At 43.1% G+C, this 12,487-nt stretch overlaps 1 protein-coding gene and 1 long non-coding RNA gene across 3 annotated transcripts; one reads left to right on the forward strand and one right to left on the reverse strand.

Annotated features, from left to right (window-relative positions):
- Positions 1-1,686: 1,686 nt before the first annotated feature.
- On the reverse strand, positions 1,687-5,515 carry LOC123186094 (uncharacterized). Of its 2 annotated transcripts, XR_006493553.1 has the most exons (10): positions 5,119-5,515; positions 4,947-5,033; positions 4,715-4,788; positions 4,352-4,404; positions 4,144-4,266; positions 3,304-3,405; positions 2,409-2,478; positions 2,227-2,319; positions 2,063-2,152; positions 1,687-1,985 (listed from the first exon to the last, which is right to left on the reverse strand). It is a non-coding gene; the product is annotated as an uncharacterized lncRNA (long non-coding RNA). The 2 variants fall into 2 exon arrangements; XR_006493552.1 differs by lacking the exon at positions 4,144-4,266.
- Positions 5,516-7,930: 2,415 nt separating this feature from the next.
- On the forward strand, positions 7,931-8,161 carry LOC123186096 (uncharacterized). The gene has a single exon (XM_044597891.1). It carries the CDS (start codon positions 7,931-7,933, stop codon positions 8,159-8,161), a length of 231 nt encoding a protein of 76 aa, XP_044453826.1.
- The last annotated feature ends 4,326 nt before the right edge of the window (positions 8,162-12,487 follow it).

Below are 12,487 nucleotides of genomic sequence, written 5' to 3' on the forward strand. Positions count from 1 at the left end.
CGCGGTTGCGCAACCGCGACTAATGGCAGTTGCGAACCGCGACCAAAGGCCCTTTTTCCACCAGTGGTTACACGTGTAACTTACTGACCGTTGTGCAATTCCAGCCGGAAGTGAAATGCCGGCCGCATTTGTGTATTTTTTACGCATTTCTGTTGAGGGTACATTTGGTGATTGTTCACAATGCAAAAATACAACAGACAGAGATAAATTTCTGAACAATACAATGAGATAATTTCTTTTCCTTTTCAAGCCTTCTTAAATTCATCATCTGCTTTCTCATTGTCCTTTCTGGACCTATAAGCAATTTCTTTAAAATGGAGATGAAATTGAATTACATGCACCGCAGGGAGAAAATAGTCAATGAGAGTACAAGAAGATGGCAACGACATACAACCCGCTTGTTTATACAAGGCGGTAGCACTCATCCAATCAGCATTCGACCTTGTAAAGCTCTATTTTGTTCTGCAAACAGTAAAGTTATGATAAAGTAACAACAGTAATAAGTTTACTTAACAATAGTAAAGTTATGATAAAGTAACAACATTATTTATAGACCGAAGGACCAAGGTTGTTTGGGAATTGAAAATCTAGAAGTGAAAAATAAGTGCTTTCTTAGCAAATGGCTCTACAGATTGGCGGTAGAGAGGGATTGGGTTTGGTTACAGTTATTGTGTAATAAGTACTTACATTCCAAAACTCTGGCACAAGTGACGGGACAACTGACTGACTCTTCTTTTTGGAAGGGGCTAATGAGGACAAATGTTTTCTTCTTCAACAGGAGCAAATTCATTGTGGGGAACGGAAACAACACTAGGTTTTGGGAAGATACACGGGTGGGTGAGACCCCACTAACCTTGCAGAGTTGCAGTATCCTTTCTTACTAGATCGGGAGCGCGCCTTGGCGCGAGGGTGCCGGTCCTAACGTTGTGGTCAAGTAGTTAATGCTCAAGTTAGTAGGAATTCAGCTTTAACATACGCATTCAAACATGATCACAAAATAAAAGAAGAAGAAATCACATGTGATACAAGGAAGACATTATGTAGTTCAACATCGGCATGTGAGATTATTAGGCAGAATTGAGTAGTCGCTTGATTTCGAATGGGGAGATGTTCAATTCACCTGCATAGACACATTCATGTCTTAAGAAGTTGAAACTACCCAACTGTGGCCCTATATGTTTATCAAAAAAATAATCTTTGCTTATATATGTTTAGTCAAACGTTTGAAAAGGATTTCTAAATGCAAGCAATGGAGATTAGGGTGTTATCACTTGTCAAGGTCCTGTCACATAGACATGGTTCACTACATGTGATCTAAACCTTCCATTACTTTGTACGGCGATGTTTTCCAAAAATTTGATCATACCAAAATAGGCAGCAAATGTCATACATGACAGAGCAGTTATAATATCCGCGCAGGGTGCCTGGCTCATTGCGTTGTCCCAGCATTTAATCAAAGTGTTTAGTACTCCCAAAGGGAATTAGACAGATTGGTCACGATGGATTATCTCACTACATCAAGGATGTACCATAAAAAAGGCAGGATAACCAAGTCCAGTACATACAATTTTGTCAAAGTTATATATGCCAAAGGCCAAAGCAATTAGATATACCAAAAGAAAGGCAAACCTGATATATTTATTCAGTAGAACAATTGATTTGGAAGCTCATGAATAAGGGGAAACATATATTGTGTTCCAAAAGTAAATCAAGAACAATGTTGGGTATACCAAAAGCAAGGTGAGTAGGAAATATTTAATCAGTACAACAAATGATCTGGAGGCTCATAATAAAAGAGAAACATTTCTTTGTTCCAAAACTAAGGCAGGACGATCAATTCACATTAAGTTAGATACACAGAGTAGAGTTAGACAACAAAATCAAGTCAGAGCGCATCTATACAGTTCAACTAAAGCATACTATCTGATAACTTCACTTGATTGTCTTCACGTTCGACTTCTCACATGGCACGTCACATGAACTTGCTGCGAGTATTTAGTTTAACCAATCAAGCCATAGCCAAAAAAATCATGGATAATACGGTTATGTTCTTTTAACTGACCGCTTGTGGATAGTGAGCGATGGTTTGCCCCATAGTTCGCACCATATTGGTCCTATGCGTAAGAGTTCAGTCTAACTTGTGAAGAACAATCTATTGAACAATGGTGCGTAAGAGTTCATTTAACATGCAAAGTATTGAACAATGGCATAAGGCCAGCATGCTACCTCTTGTTAAGGTCCTCTCACAAAGACATGGTTCGCTACATGGAGCTCGACCCCTTGTCTTTTTGGCACGTTGGCGTTTATGGCGGTGCTTACCTGAATATTTGAGACAACCAGCGTCGGATACAACATCGTTAATAGGAATTAGAGACAACGACGCTGGTACTCTATATATACACCCATACCTTCGTCATCACTGATGTAAATAGCATCGCTGATTATCGCCCATTTCATAATGTGGTTATTACTGGAGTCCTAGTAATTGTGAAAGCAAAAATGCAAGAGAGTGGGATCAACGCAAATCTAGAGAGAAGAGTCCCAACAAAAATAAAATATGGTTACTCTCATAAGTGTTAATGCGCATTTTATTTTGAACATGGTCATATTCAGTGGAGACGGAGGGAAAAGCAGAGCAAAGAAAATTGGTCAAGCTGAACTGAAATCACATATAAGCAGTACTTATACTTTAACTAAGCACGAAAGGCATTCAACACATTGTAATCTTGAAGCAAAAGTTTTTCGTAGGTAAAACAAATAATTGTTTGTGTCCTAAACCCATCGCGTACAAGAACATGAAAAATAGCAAGTGTTTTGGTATACTGAAGGATGCATCAGCCAAAAGGCTATGACTACTCAGTCTCAGTTTAGTCCAACAACAAATCTAAGTTTCTTTTCTTTCCAGCCAATCACAAGCATCCAAATATATGTGTACCAACATAGTCCAGTATCTTAATTAAAAGGCACTCAAACAACATATACGGATTTAACTCTTTCTCAAAATATTACATGGATTTATCAGTCGATCCACAAGAAGGGTAGCTTTAGAATTTCCGTATCTTATTTTGTTCTTAATGCTAAATCCATTCAAGCTATTTATTTTGTACTATCGATCCAGTAGTCGCTGTACAGAAACATATCTTAATCTTCATTCTAAATCTATGTTGCATGATGTCACTTGACAGCAGACCTATTCTCACAAGGCACAAATATTTACTGTCTCTAAAATATATATATTGTGCAAACATTGTCAAGGAAAGAGAACAGTAAGCATCACTGAAGTTCTGAATTTAAAATTTCAACCTTGGCGAAATCAGAAATAGCAGAGTCCAGTTCTCTTTGAAATGCATATGCTGTACCTCTTCCAATTGGTGTCTCTGGATAAGCTGTACTTTCCTGCCGTATCTGCAAATGTAAATGCAGATTTTCAGGCTCCTTTTCTGATTAGAGAGAATAAGCAAGAAAAACTGATAAAAAAACAGATTATAGGTGACAAAACCTGATAAAACCAAAAAAATAACCTAATAAAAAAAGATTATAGGTAACAAAACCTGGTAAAACTTAATGGTGAAATTTGCTTTGAAACAACAATATCCACATGTAAAAGAAATAGAGACGATATCTACTGAAAGTTCGCTGCAAATGGAAGAACTTTTTTTCATTCAGGTGTTCTTTTGATCATTGGCGTACCTTGGACGATCATTGGCGTACCTTGGCCTCAGAGCAGGGGCTCACTATTTTCTAATTCACTAACAGAACTCCGGACCCAAAATTAGTAAATGGATGTTCTCCAGGTTAGGATACAATACTGCTAACTATATTTGCTACCCCACCTCAACGATCACACCTCAGAACCTGCAACCCGAATGCTCGGAACTGGTTTCGTTTTACTTTGTCACTAATAGTGTGTTAATTCACCACTGTCTAGCCCCTAGCCCTGCACCATTTTTCATTTTTGATTGTTAATTCACCCATATTATCCTGCACACCAACCTAGCCAAGAAACATAGCTAGCAAACAAAGCAAGAATGTAGAACATGTAGTGTGGTTAACTGATAAGATTGATCAAACACCATTAAAAGACATTCTTAAAAAAATAATGTCAAAGTAGGCAATGAACATGAAGAGTCGGTCAACACTTACGTATAAATTCTAAACATGGGAGAAAAATTAGTTTCATGTGAAAACTGAAGGGAAGGCACATGATGTGAACTTCTGACAATATAAACAATATTCTCATTCATGAAATTCTGAAGTTACCACCGCCTATACGAATAGGATGGCATTGGTTAGGACGTTAGGTACACTATACTTTCAAAGATGATCGGAAAAAATACAGGATGAGAGATACCTTGTCAATTGAACAAGCTCAACCAAGATAGTTAGATGAGATCTCCTAGTTCTCTACAAAATGCAGGGTGAAAAAAATAAGCAACGCTTGTTATAGTTCTCAATTTCTCAATATGTACCAGAAATGCTAAAATAGCCCATCTGATGCTGAAAAATATACAGACAGATGCATGAGAACCCGTTCCTTAAACAAACAGTATGAGAATGTGACGACAAAACAAGTTTTATCCTTATACAAATACTATGAGCATGTAATTCCAAAGTAAACACACACTTTGCCAAAACAATAGAAACAAGATGGGATATAATGCCAAAATAAATCCACATAATGCCAAAACTGTAGGATCCAAAAAAAGGCAGTCACCTGCGCAACTAAGCAATGTGAGCTATCCCCGAAGAGCCACAACTTATCCGCTGCAAGAGGAAGAACACTACTGGCTGCAAGAGGAAGAACACTACTGGTCACTAACCAGCAAAACAAATCCTAATAACATCTCCGCCAAACAGGCAAAAATGGACCTAGGTAATCTTCAGAATCAGGCAGGGAAGGAACCAGCAAAGGTAGCACAGGGCTAGGAAAGGGACCAGAACAATACACTCTTCAACGGCATGCCGGCGGCCAAGGTGACGGCAAGCAAACCGCACGGCCAAGAGGTCACACCCTTGAACTACCTGCAAGACAACTAATGAAAAAGGAAAAGAGGGGAAGTGAGGACCGGCCAGAAGAACGCCTCGAAGGAGCCAAGACGGGATCGCGAGGACCATCACCTGACCGACGACGAGGAGGAGATCACGGTGAAATCCCCTAGTACCCTCGCCGGTGCACCCGGGCTCGAGCTCGGCCATGGCCGCCGCCGCGCTAACCAACGCGCCCACATGACCCGGCTTGAGCTCGTCCATGGCGGCCACCGCGCTCACCAATGAGCCGTCACGCCTGGATCCTGCGTGCCCCTCGACCCCGACACCGGATCCGGCACCGCCATGAGCCGCTCGACGCCGAGGGGGAGAGGGCCGAGCAGCGGCGGCTCCCCTTCGGGTGACGCAAGAGGATGAGCGACGGGGGAAGGGGGCCGATGGGGAGGAGGCAGGCGCGGGTCGATGGGGAGGGAGGGAGGCAGGCGCAGAGGAGAAAGAGAGGAAGGAGAGGGAACGGCGTGATTGTGGGAGGAGCAGGACGGCTAGGTCGTCTCCACGGGAGCAGCTGGCTTTTATATCCCTGGGTCTGAAATGACGAAAATGCCCTCGGCGGGGCAGCGAAAATACAGGCCGTGGCACACTGGAAAGGATGCCGACGAACCACACAAGCCACGATCACAGCCACAGTCGCTGACGGGCGTGGCCCACCAGCGAGTGACCCTACACGTCACGAGGCAGAAAAGTAATTCCAAAGTAAGAAAAGTCAGTAAGGAAAACCGAATGGAGGCTACTATTCATCACTATTCATTGTAGCAGTGATCCGGGCTTGATCCGACGGCCGATATCATCTGAGGGCGTGATCGGACGGCCCAGAATTCATCAAAAAACTGATCCGACGGCCAGAAATCCCGAGCGGGGAGGAGGCTGGGTGGGCACTGCTATGCTTGTTTCTGGATACAACATTACACAACGGAAAGAAGTATTCGTTAGCACAGTGTTGAGTTCTGTTCCTCTTAACATTCAGTTCAGGCGAACACTAGTGGGTGAACGATGGGATAGATGAGTGCATCCTGTGTGTAGGTTAACGGAGGTAAACCTTTCTGATGCATTGGATACCTTACACTGGAGGTTGTCAGTGTCAGGTGTCTTCTCAGTTAAGTCGATGTATACTGGTTTGATAAACACCGGGCCTATCCCAAGGTCGGTTCACATTTGGAAAATCAAGGTGCCATTAAAAACCAAGGTATTTATATGGTTTGTGCATAAGGAAGTGATCTTGACAAAGGATAACTTGGTAAAGCAAAGTTGGGAAGGTAGTAAATGATGTTGTTTTTGTGATGAGGACGAAACAATACAACATCTTTTTATACAATGCCCACCGATTCACGTGTCCTTTAACGTATCTCCGCCCGTCACGTTTTCACATTTATTTGAGACTTGGTTAACTGGAGTTGAGTCTAAGGCGGCAGCACATATTCGAGTGAGAGTGTGTGCATTACTTTGGGCCATATGAAATAATCAAAATGATATTGGCTTGAACAGACAAACCATTACAAATTTCTTGCAGATTATCTTCAGGGCGTCTGCCTGGATCCGTACGTGGTCGTTATTAGCCATACGGAGCACAGAGAACTTATGGATATTGGGTGCAACTGCTGAGAGATGGTCACACTGGATACTTACAACCGGTTTGGACGGCGGTCCAGCAATAGAATAGGTGTCTAGTCATCTTACCATATTTTCGCCGGTTGTGACAACTTTTTTATGAGATTTGTCGGCTTGTTTGAGACATTGTTCTAAATCTGAACCTGAACTTTTTCTTTAATAATATGATTGTGTGCATCAAGAGGTGCAGAAGCCGGGGTATTCCTCATTTTTGGAAAAAAGTAACAACAATAAAAATAGCGGAATCAGCATAGTTTGCAATCAAAACAAAAAATGTCAGCAATTCTTATTATAAGTAGCTGAAAATTGTTAATCAACTGAGAAGAAGAAAAATCTACTGAAAATAACTCGAAGTACCATTTGGTAGTTTGTTTGATGTCGAGGAGACACCTTGAAAGCAGTAAGTTAAAGATTGCATAAGAGGTGTAAACCAAGTTAAATGAACTCATTCATTCAGGAACAGCTGGGTCATTTGGGGCAAGTTGTGTGAAACTCCGAAACCCACTGGCCCAAGCAGCCAAAGCTTATCGCCACCAACCTACTCACAGGTCACAAGCACATATCCAGGAGCCTCCCATCCCATCCTTGATCGAGAAAAGAAAAAGATCTACTGAAGAAACGCAAACCAATTCGACTCCGATGAGATCAGTCGGCACGGATTCACAGCCAAGGCAAGGCATCCGCCCCCCATTCCAATGCACCGACGTTGACACGCCGCCCATACATGCATATGCCTCTCTCCCAGCCCTTGACCGTGTGCTCGAGCAGGAGGGACCCGCGTCTCGCACTCCTACCCATTCTACCCTCCACTCCTGCGCCGACGACGAACGGCCACCCCGCCTCAGCACCCCGCCACCCCGTGCAGCTCGTCTATAAGGTTTTCTTTGGTTCATATGATAGAAATATTATAGAAATAGAAAAATCATAGGAAGTAAGATGACATGCATCTCAATTCCTATAAAGAAATAGATGTTATTTGATGCATAGAATGAGAATTTTTTCATTGAGTCTTAGCTAATGTTTTTTTTAAATATGAAGGATTGATTCCTATCCTATATAGGAATAGGAATCCATTCCTACAAATCAAAGGGCCTCAAAGATAATTTTTCTATGCAAATCTTATCCTATAGAAATCCTATGACATTCCTACAAATCAAAGGAGAAGCAACGTAAACGGTGCTAAGAAATTACCAACTCAAACACAACCACGCAATCCAGACCGTCTCCTCTCATGAGTCGTAGTACTCTACACCAGAAGTTCAGAACCTCCCAGTCAGCAATGACCAAGTGCCTCGCCGTCGCGCTCCTGCTGGTGGTGGTGCTCGCGTCCTGCGACGGGAGGGAGCTGAGCCAGAAGGACGGCGCACTGGGAGCGACACGCGGTGCCGGCGTCGCCGAGTCCAAGGCTTCTTCGGGTTCGGGGTTGCCAGACCTGCCGGTTGTGGGAACCGGAACCAGTACCATTAACGGCTCGCTGGTGGTGATTCCTGGGGTCCCTTCTCACCCATGATCATCTCTTGTTCATGTGCTGACTTACATACATACAAGCTGAGGCTGAACTTGTGGGGTTTTAGACTTATATAGCTGGCATCGCCCGGGAGAAAAACACCGGCGTCTCGCTCATGTCCACGTTCATAAATGTGTGTCTGTATTTCTCAAAAAAAAAGAGGGTGTGCATCTGTATTTCGTTTCAGTTCATGTTTGTATTTTTCGTTCCTTGGTGTGCTACATGTACGTATCATCAACGTAATACATAATACTTTAACAGTGTGATCGCCTTCTTGAATAAGCATATCCTCTCAACAGGTTGCATCATCGATCGTACTACTCTCTAATCACAAAGTAGTCCCAAGTCCAGAGTCGTTCTGTTAAAAGAGCCAGTAAGTTTTCGTTGAGGTAACACCAATGCTTTCAAAGAGGTAAGGTGATTGGATTAATAGGGGCATGCATGGTTATCTCTCATCAACTCTTTCGGATTTGGAGTTTTCTTGGTCTGCGTGGATGGAGCTTCAGGACATTATAGTGAGCAATCAGTGTACTTTGGTGCGTATACGTTATGGTAGAGAAATTCCTATGTCTTTTTACAGTTGATAGCAAATGTGCCCGTCCCTTGAAACGGAGAAGACAAATTCGCACATGCATCAAGCGATTCATTTGTGTTTTCATGATTTTTTTCGTTAAAGGGCATCTTTATTGACTCATAATGAAGCATCAAGCGGATACAATCACAATAAGTAAACACTCGGCCTCTATATAGTTAAGATGCACACAACCAACACCAACAAATAAATCACACTGGCAAAAAAGCAAAGTCATAAAAGACCGAAGCGATGCCTTGGTGGAGATAAAAAAAGGAAAAAACCCGAAGCGATCAAACAACGATAGACGATATACAATGACGACCATGACAGTGTCAAACTATCACTTGACAATATAATGACTATGAAATCTTCAAAAGCAACGCCTTCAAGAAGGAAACGACACACAAGCGCCACCATCGCCGGATCAGGCTTCAAAGGCCCGATCGTGGATTTTCACCCTAAAGTCCATGTCCGAGCAACCTCCAGGCAATGCCATCACCAGGGTAGCGACGTAAAAACGCCGCCATTGCCAGGTATAATCAAGTCAGGCTAGACCTAAGGTTTTCACCCTGTAGTTCAAGACCGGATACTCGAGAAGCACCACCAAGTCAAAGTCAACCAATGTTGCCTCCTCCACTTGCCTCAATCCCAACAACAACAACAACAACAGCCCACCGTCGCCATGTTTCCTTCCAGTTCATGTTTAAGTTTTGTTGCTACTTCGGCACAAACGTAATACTTTGTCAGTGTCACCGCCTTTATGATTAGACTGTTAGACATATCAATAATTCATCATCGACTACTTTGTCACGCTGACCACAAGTCCTACGCCCAGAATTTGTTCTGTTAAAAGAAAAAAAAGTTATATGTAATTCAGAGTGTGCTTTTATGATCATGGAATTAAGAAGTCTATATCTATATCTATATCTATATCTATATCTATATCTATATCTATACCTACTATTAAAGCAAGGTGATATTCTTAGTTTCGTCCCACATCTAATCTTACGTTGCATGAAATACATGAGGTGGTACTAATTTATAGAGCCAAGTTTTGTATGGGCTATTAAAAAACGTTTGTATCGGCTTAAAGCAAGGTGATATTCTTAGTTTCGTCCCACATCTAATCTTACGTTGCATGAAATACATGAGGTGGTACTAATTTATAGAGCCAAGTTTTGTATGGGCTATTAAAAAACGTTTGTATCGGCTTAGTCGGGCCTGCGTTCCTCCACTTGGGCCTTCACTTTTACGTTGCGATCAGCCCCATCAGGTCGTTTCAGTTTTGTTTGGCACGGGATCGAGCTGGCGATCGAGCTCCTCCTGTTTCCGTTTCCTATGCCCTCCCGTGAGTTGTTTCTGTTTTCTTTTTCTAAAAAAATTAGTCGTCCGCCTGGGCCTTATGGGCCAGCAAGTTCAAGTACGTCTCAGCTTCCAACGGAATGAAAAACCTGCTATGCTAGCGTAGGCCTGTACATGATGCGTCTTTTTTGTCAATAATCTCATCTTGCCCAGTTAAATCGATTGCCATCAGTTTATATAAGTTCGCAGGCCCACGCGGCGGATACAGCTGCTCCGGCGTGGATCCGGCGGCGGACGAATCGAGACGGAGAGGCGATGATGGCTGGCTCGCTGCTCCGGCGTGGATCCGGCGGCGGACGAATCGAGACAGAGAGGCGATGACCTCCATGGCGGGCTCCCTGGAGAAAACGTGTGAGAGAGATTAGAGAGAGAAGGGGAAGAGAGGATGAGAGAGGGTGCCGCGAGTCAGGGAGGAAGGCGCGCGAGGGAGGGGGAGGCATGGAGAGGCGGCTCGCCGACGTCAGCCGATGGCGCGGTGGTCGGGGTCGAGCTGGGGGGGATGGCGCGCGAGGGCACGCTGGTCCTCTCTCCCCTGGCGGCGCTGCGTGAGGGAGAGAGATCGAGAGGAGTGGGATCCGAGTGCGAGGGGGGTCTAGGGTTATGGAGGCGGACTGTCTGGGCCCTTGGTAGGCCTGCTTCACAGGTTGGGCTGGCTGCGGCTGGCGTGCTTGCCTTCTCTCTCTCTTTTCCTTTTCATTTTCTCTACCTTTAAACAGAAAATGTTGAAACACTTTTTGTAGATCCTAAGATTTATAATTAGTCCAACAAAATAAGTTTCACCCAAACTGGAAGAGTCAAATCCAAATTCATTTGAATTTGAATTGAATTAGAAGTATGAGTTAGAAGTGCCCAAAAATCATGGAACTTTTGATGGAGCTTGGTTAAATGATTAAAGAATTCGTGGCAAAGTTTAGAGGCCAAGCTTGAAGTAGAAAAAGGCATGGGAATTTGTGAAACATTGGAATGGAACTAAGAAAAGCAATAAAAATAAAATAGAAGGAGGCCTCAAATTAAATTATGAATGTCATCATAGTTTTAAAAATGGTGTGAATTATTTAATGACGTGATGGCATGATGTCATGATGCAATGCAAAAATAACATAGAGCAAACAATATAATAATAATGATAATGGAAAGAATCGGAGTAGAGCGCTGGGTGGGGTTGAGGTAAGAGGAAGAGGAAGATGGAGCATAGCGGTGCTGGGTGAAGAGGATGAGGAATGGCAATTTGTAGATAAGGGGGCGGAAAACTGAAAACGAGACGAACATCATCCATAGGTGGGTAAGGATTAGACAATGTTGTATTAATATATATAGACGGGTTAGGGCACACACGGCAAACTCAAAAATGTGTTTCATGTTCGACTTTATAAATTATCCTTTTGATTACACCTTTTATGGTATATAAATTACTGCGATGTCCTTGATTTAATTTATTGGGTTAGGGCATGTGGTATTTTTTTCTCCCGTTGCAACGCACGGGCTCTTTTCGATTTCATACCGTGTGGTTGAAGCAGAGTACCGTTTTGCAGTGGATAGGGCACTATCTCTATTCGTAGCAGCATTGCGTATTGCTCTCACTAGGAAAGGGGGACATAACCCCTACTATAGAGCAGGAATGGAAGGGAATGAGCTCGGCTGCTTCTCCCCCACACTTCTTTATTTCTCCGTGCCCCTATTTAGTTAGTACTTTCGAGTTAAGAGCGAGAAAACGAACTATTTCATTTAATAAAAAAAGTGCAACGGCTGTAGGGTGAAAAGGCCATGAGGATGGCTACGGCTTTGAAGCTCCTTTATCTACCATAGATAGAATGGAAGAGTTTTTTCTCACTGCACTGATCCACCAAGGCTAGGGATATCAATGGGATGGAGCTATTTCCCTTGGCACCTTATAGTCCTCAGACGATGAACAGAGCACTAGATGCCCTAATCTACTCCTATGCTAAGTGTCTTTGTTTGGTTTGATTTCTTGTGAAAGCGGCTAGCCCCATCACTAAAGCATGCCTGTTCCATATGAAAGGTGATGTAGGTAGGGCTGGTAGGGGAAGTAAGAAATAGGTGAGACTCGTTAATGAAACTAGCCTTCAGCCTTAGATTTCTAAGTTCTGTTTCCACCATTACTAGTTTCTATAATTCAGAGTGTGCTTTTACAGTCTGAACTCTGAACTCAATGCATATTGTTTCCTCTGCATCTCCGGGGCCAGTTGAGGAGACACCTAGAAAGCATTAGAGATTGCACAACTAAGTTCTGTTTTGCTAAGGTGCCTGAAATTTTTGTTGGCGTCAGTCAATTTTTCCTTCTTCCCGAGCGAGCGAGATGGAAGGACGGAACTCGCCGGAGAAGTAGCCCCACTATCTATCTTAGGGATGTGGGTATGCAGGTTCGCTGCAAA

Source organism: Triticum aestivum, chromosome 2A (assembly GCF_018294505.1).
Source record: "Triticum aestivum cultivar Chinese Spring chromosome 2A, IWGSC CS RefSeq v2.1, whole genome shotgun sequence".
Lineage (NCBI taxonomy): Eukaryota > Viridiplantae > Streptophyta > Magnoliopsida > Poales > Poaceae > Triticum > Triticum aestivum.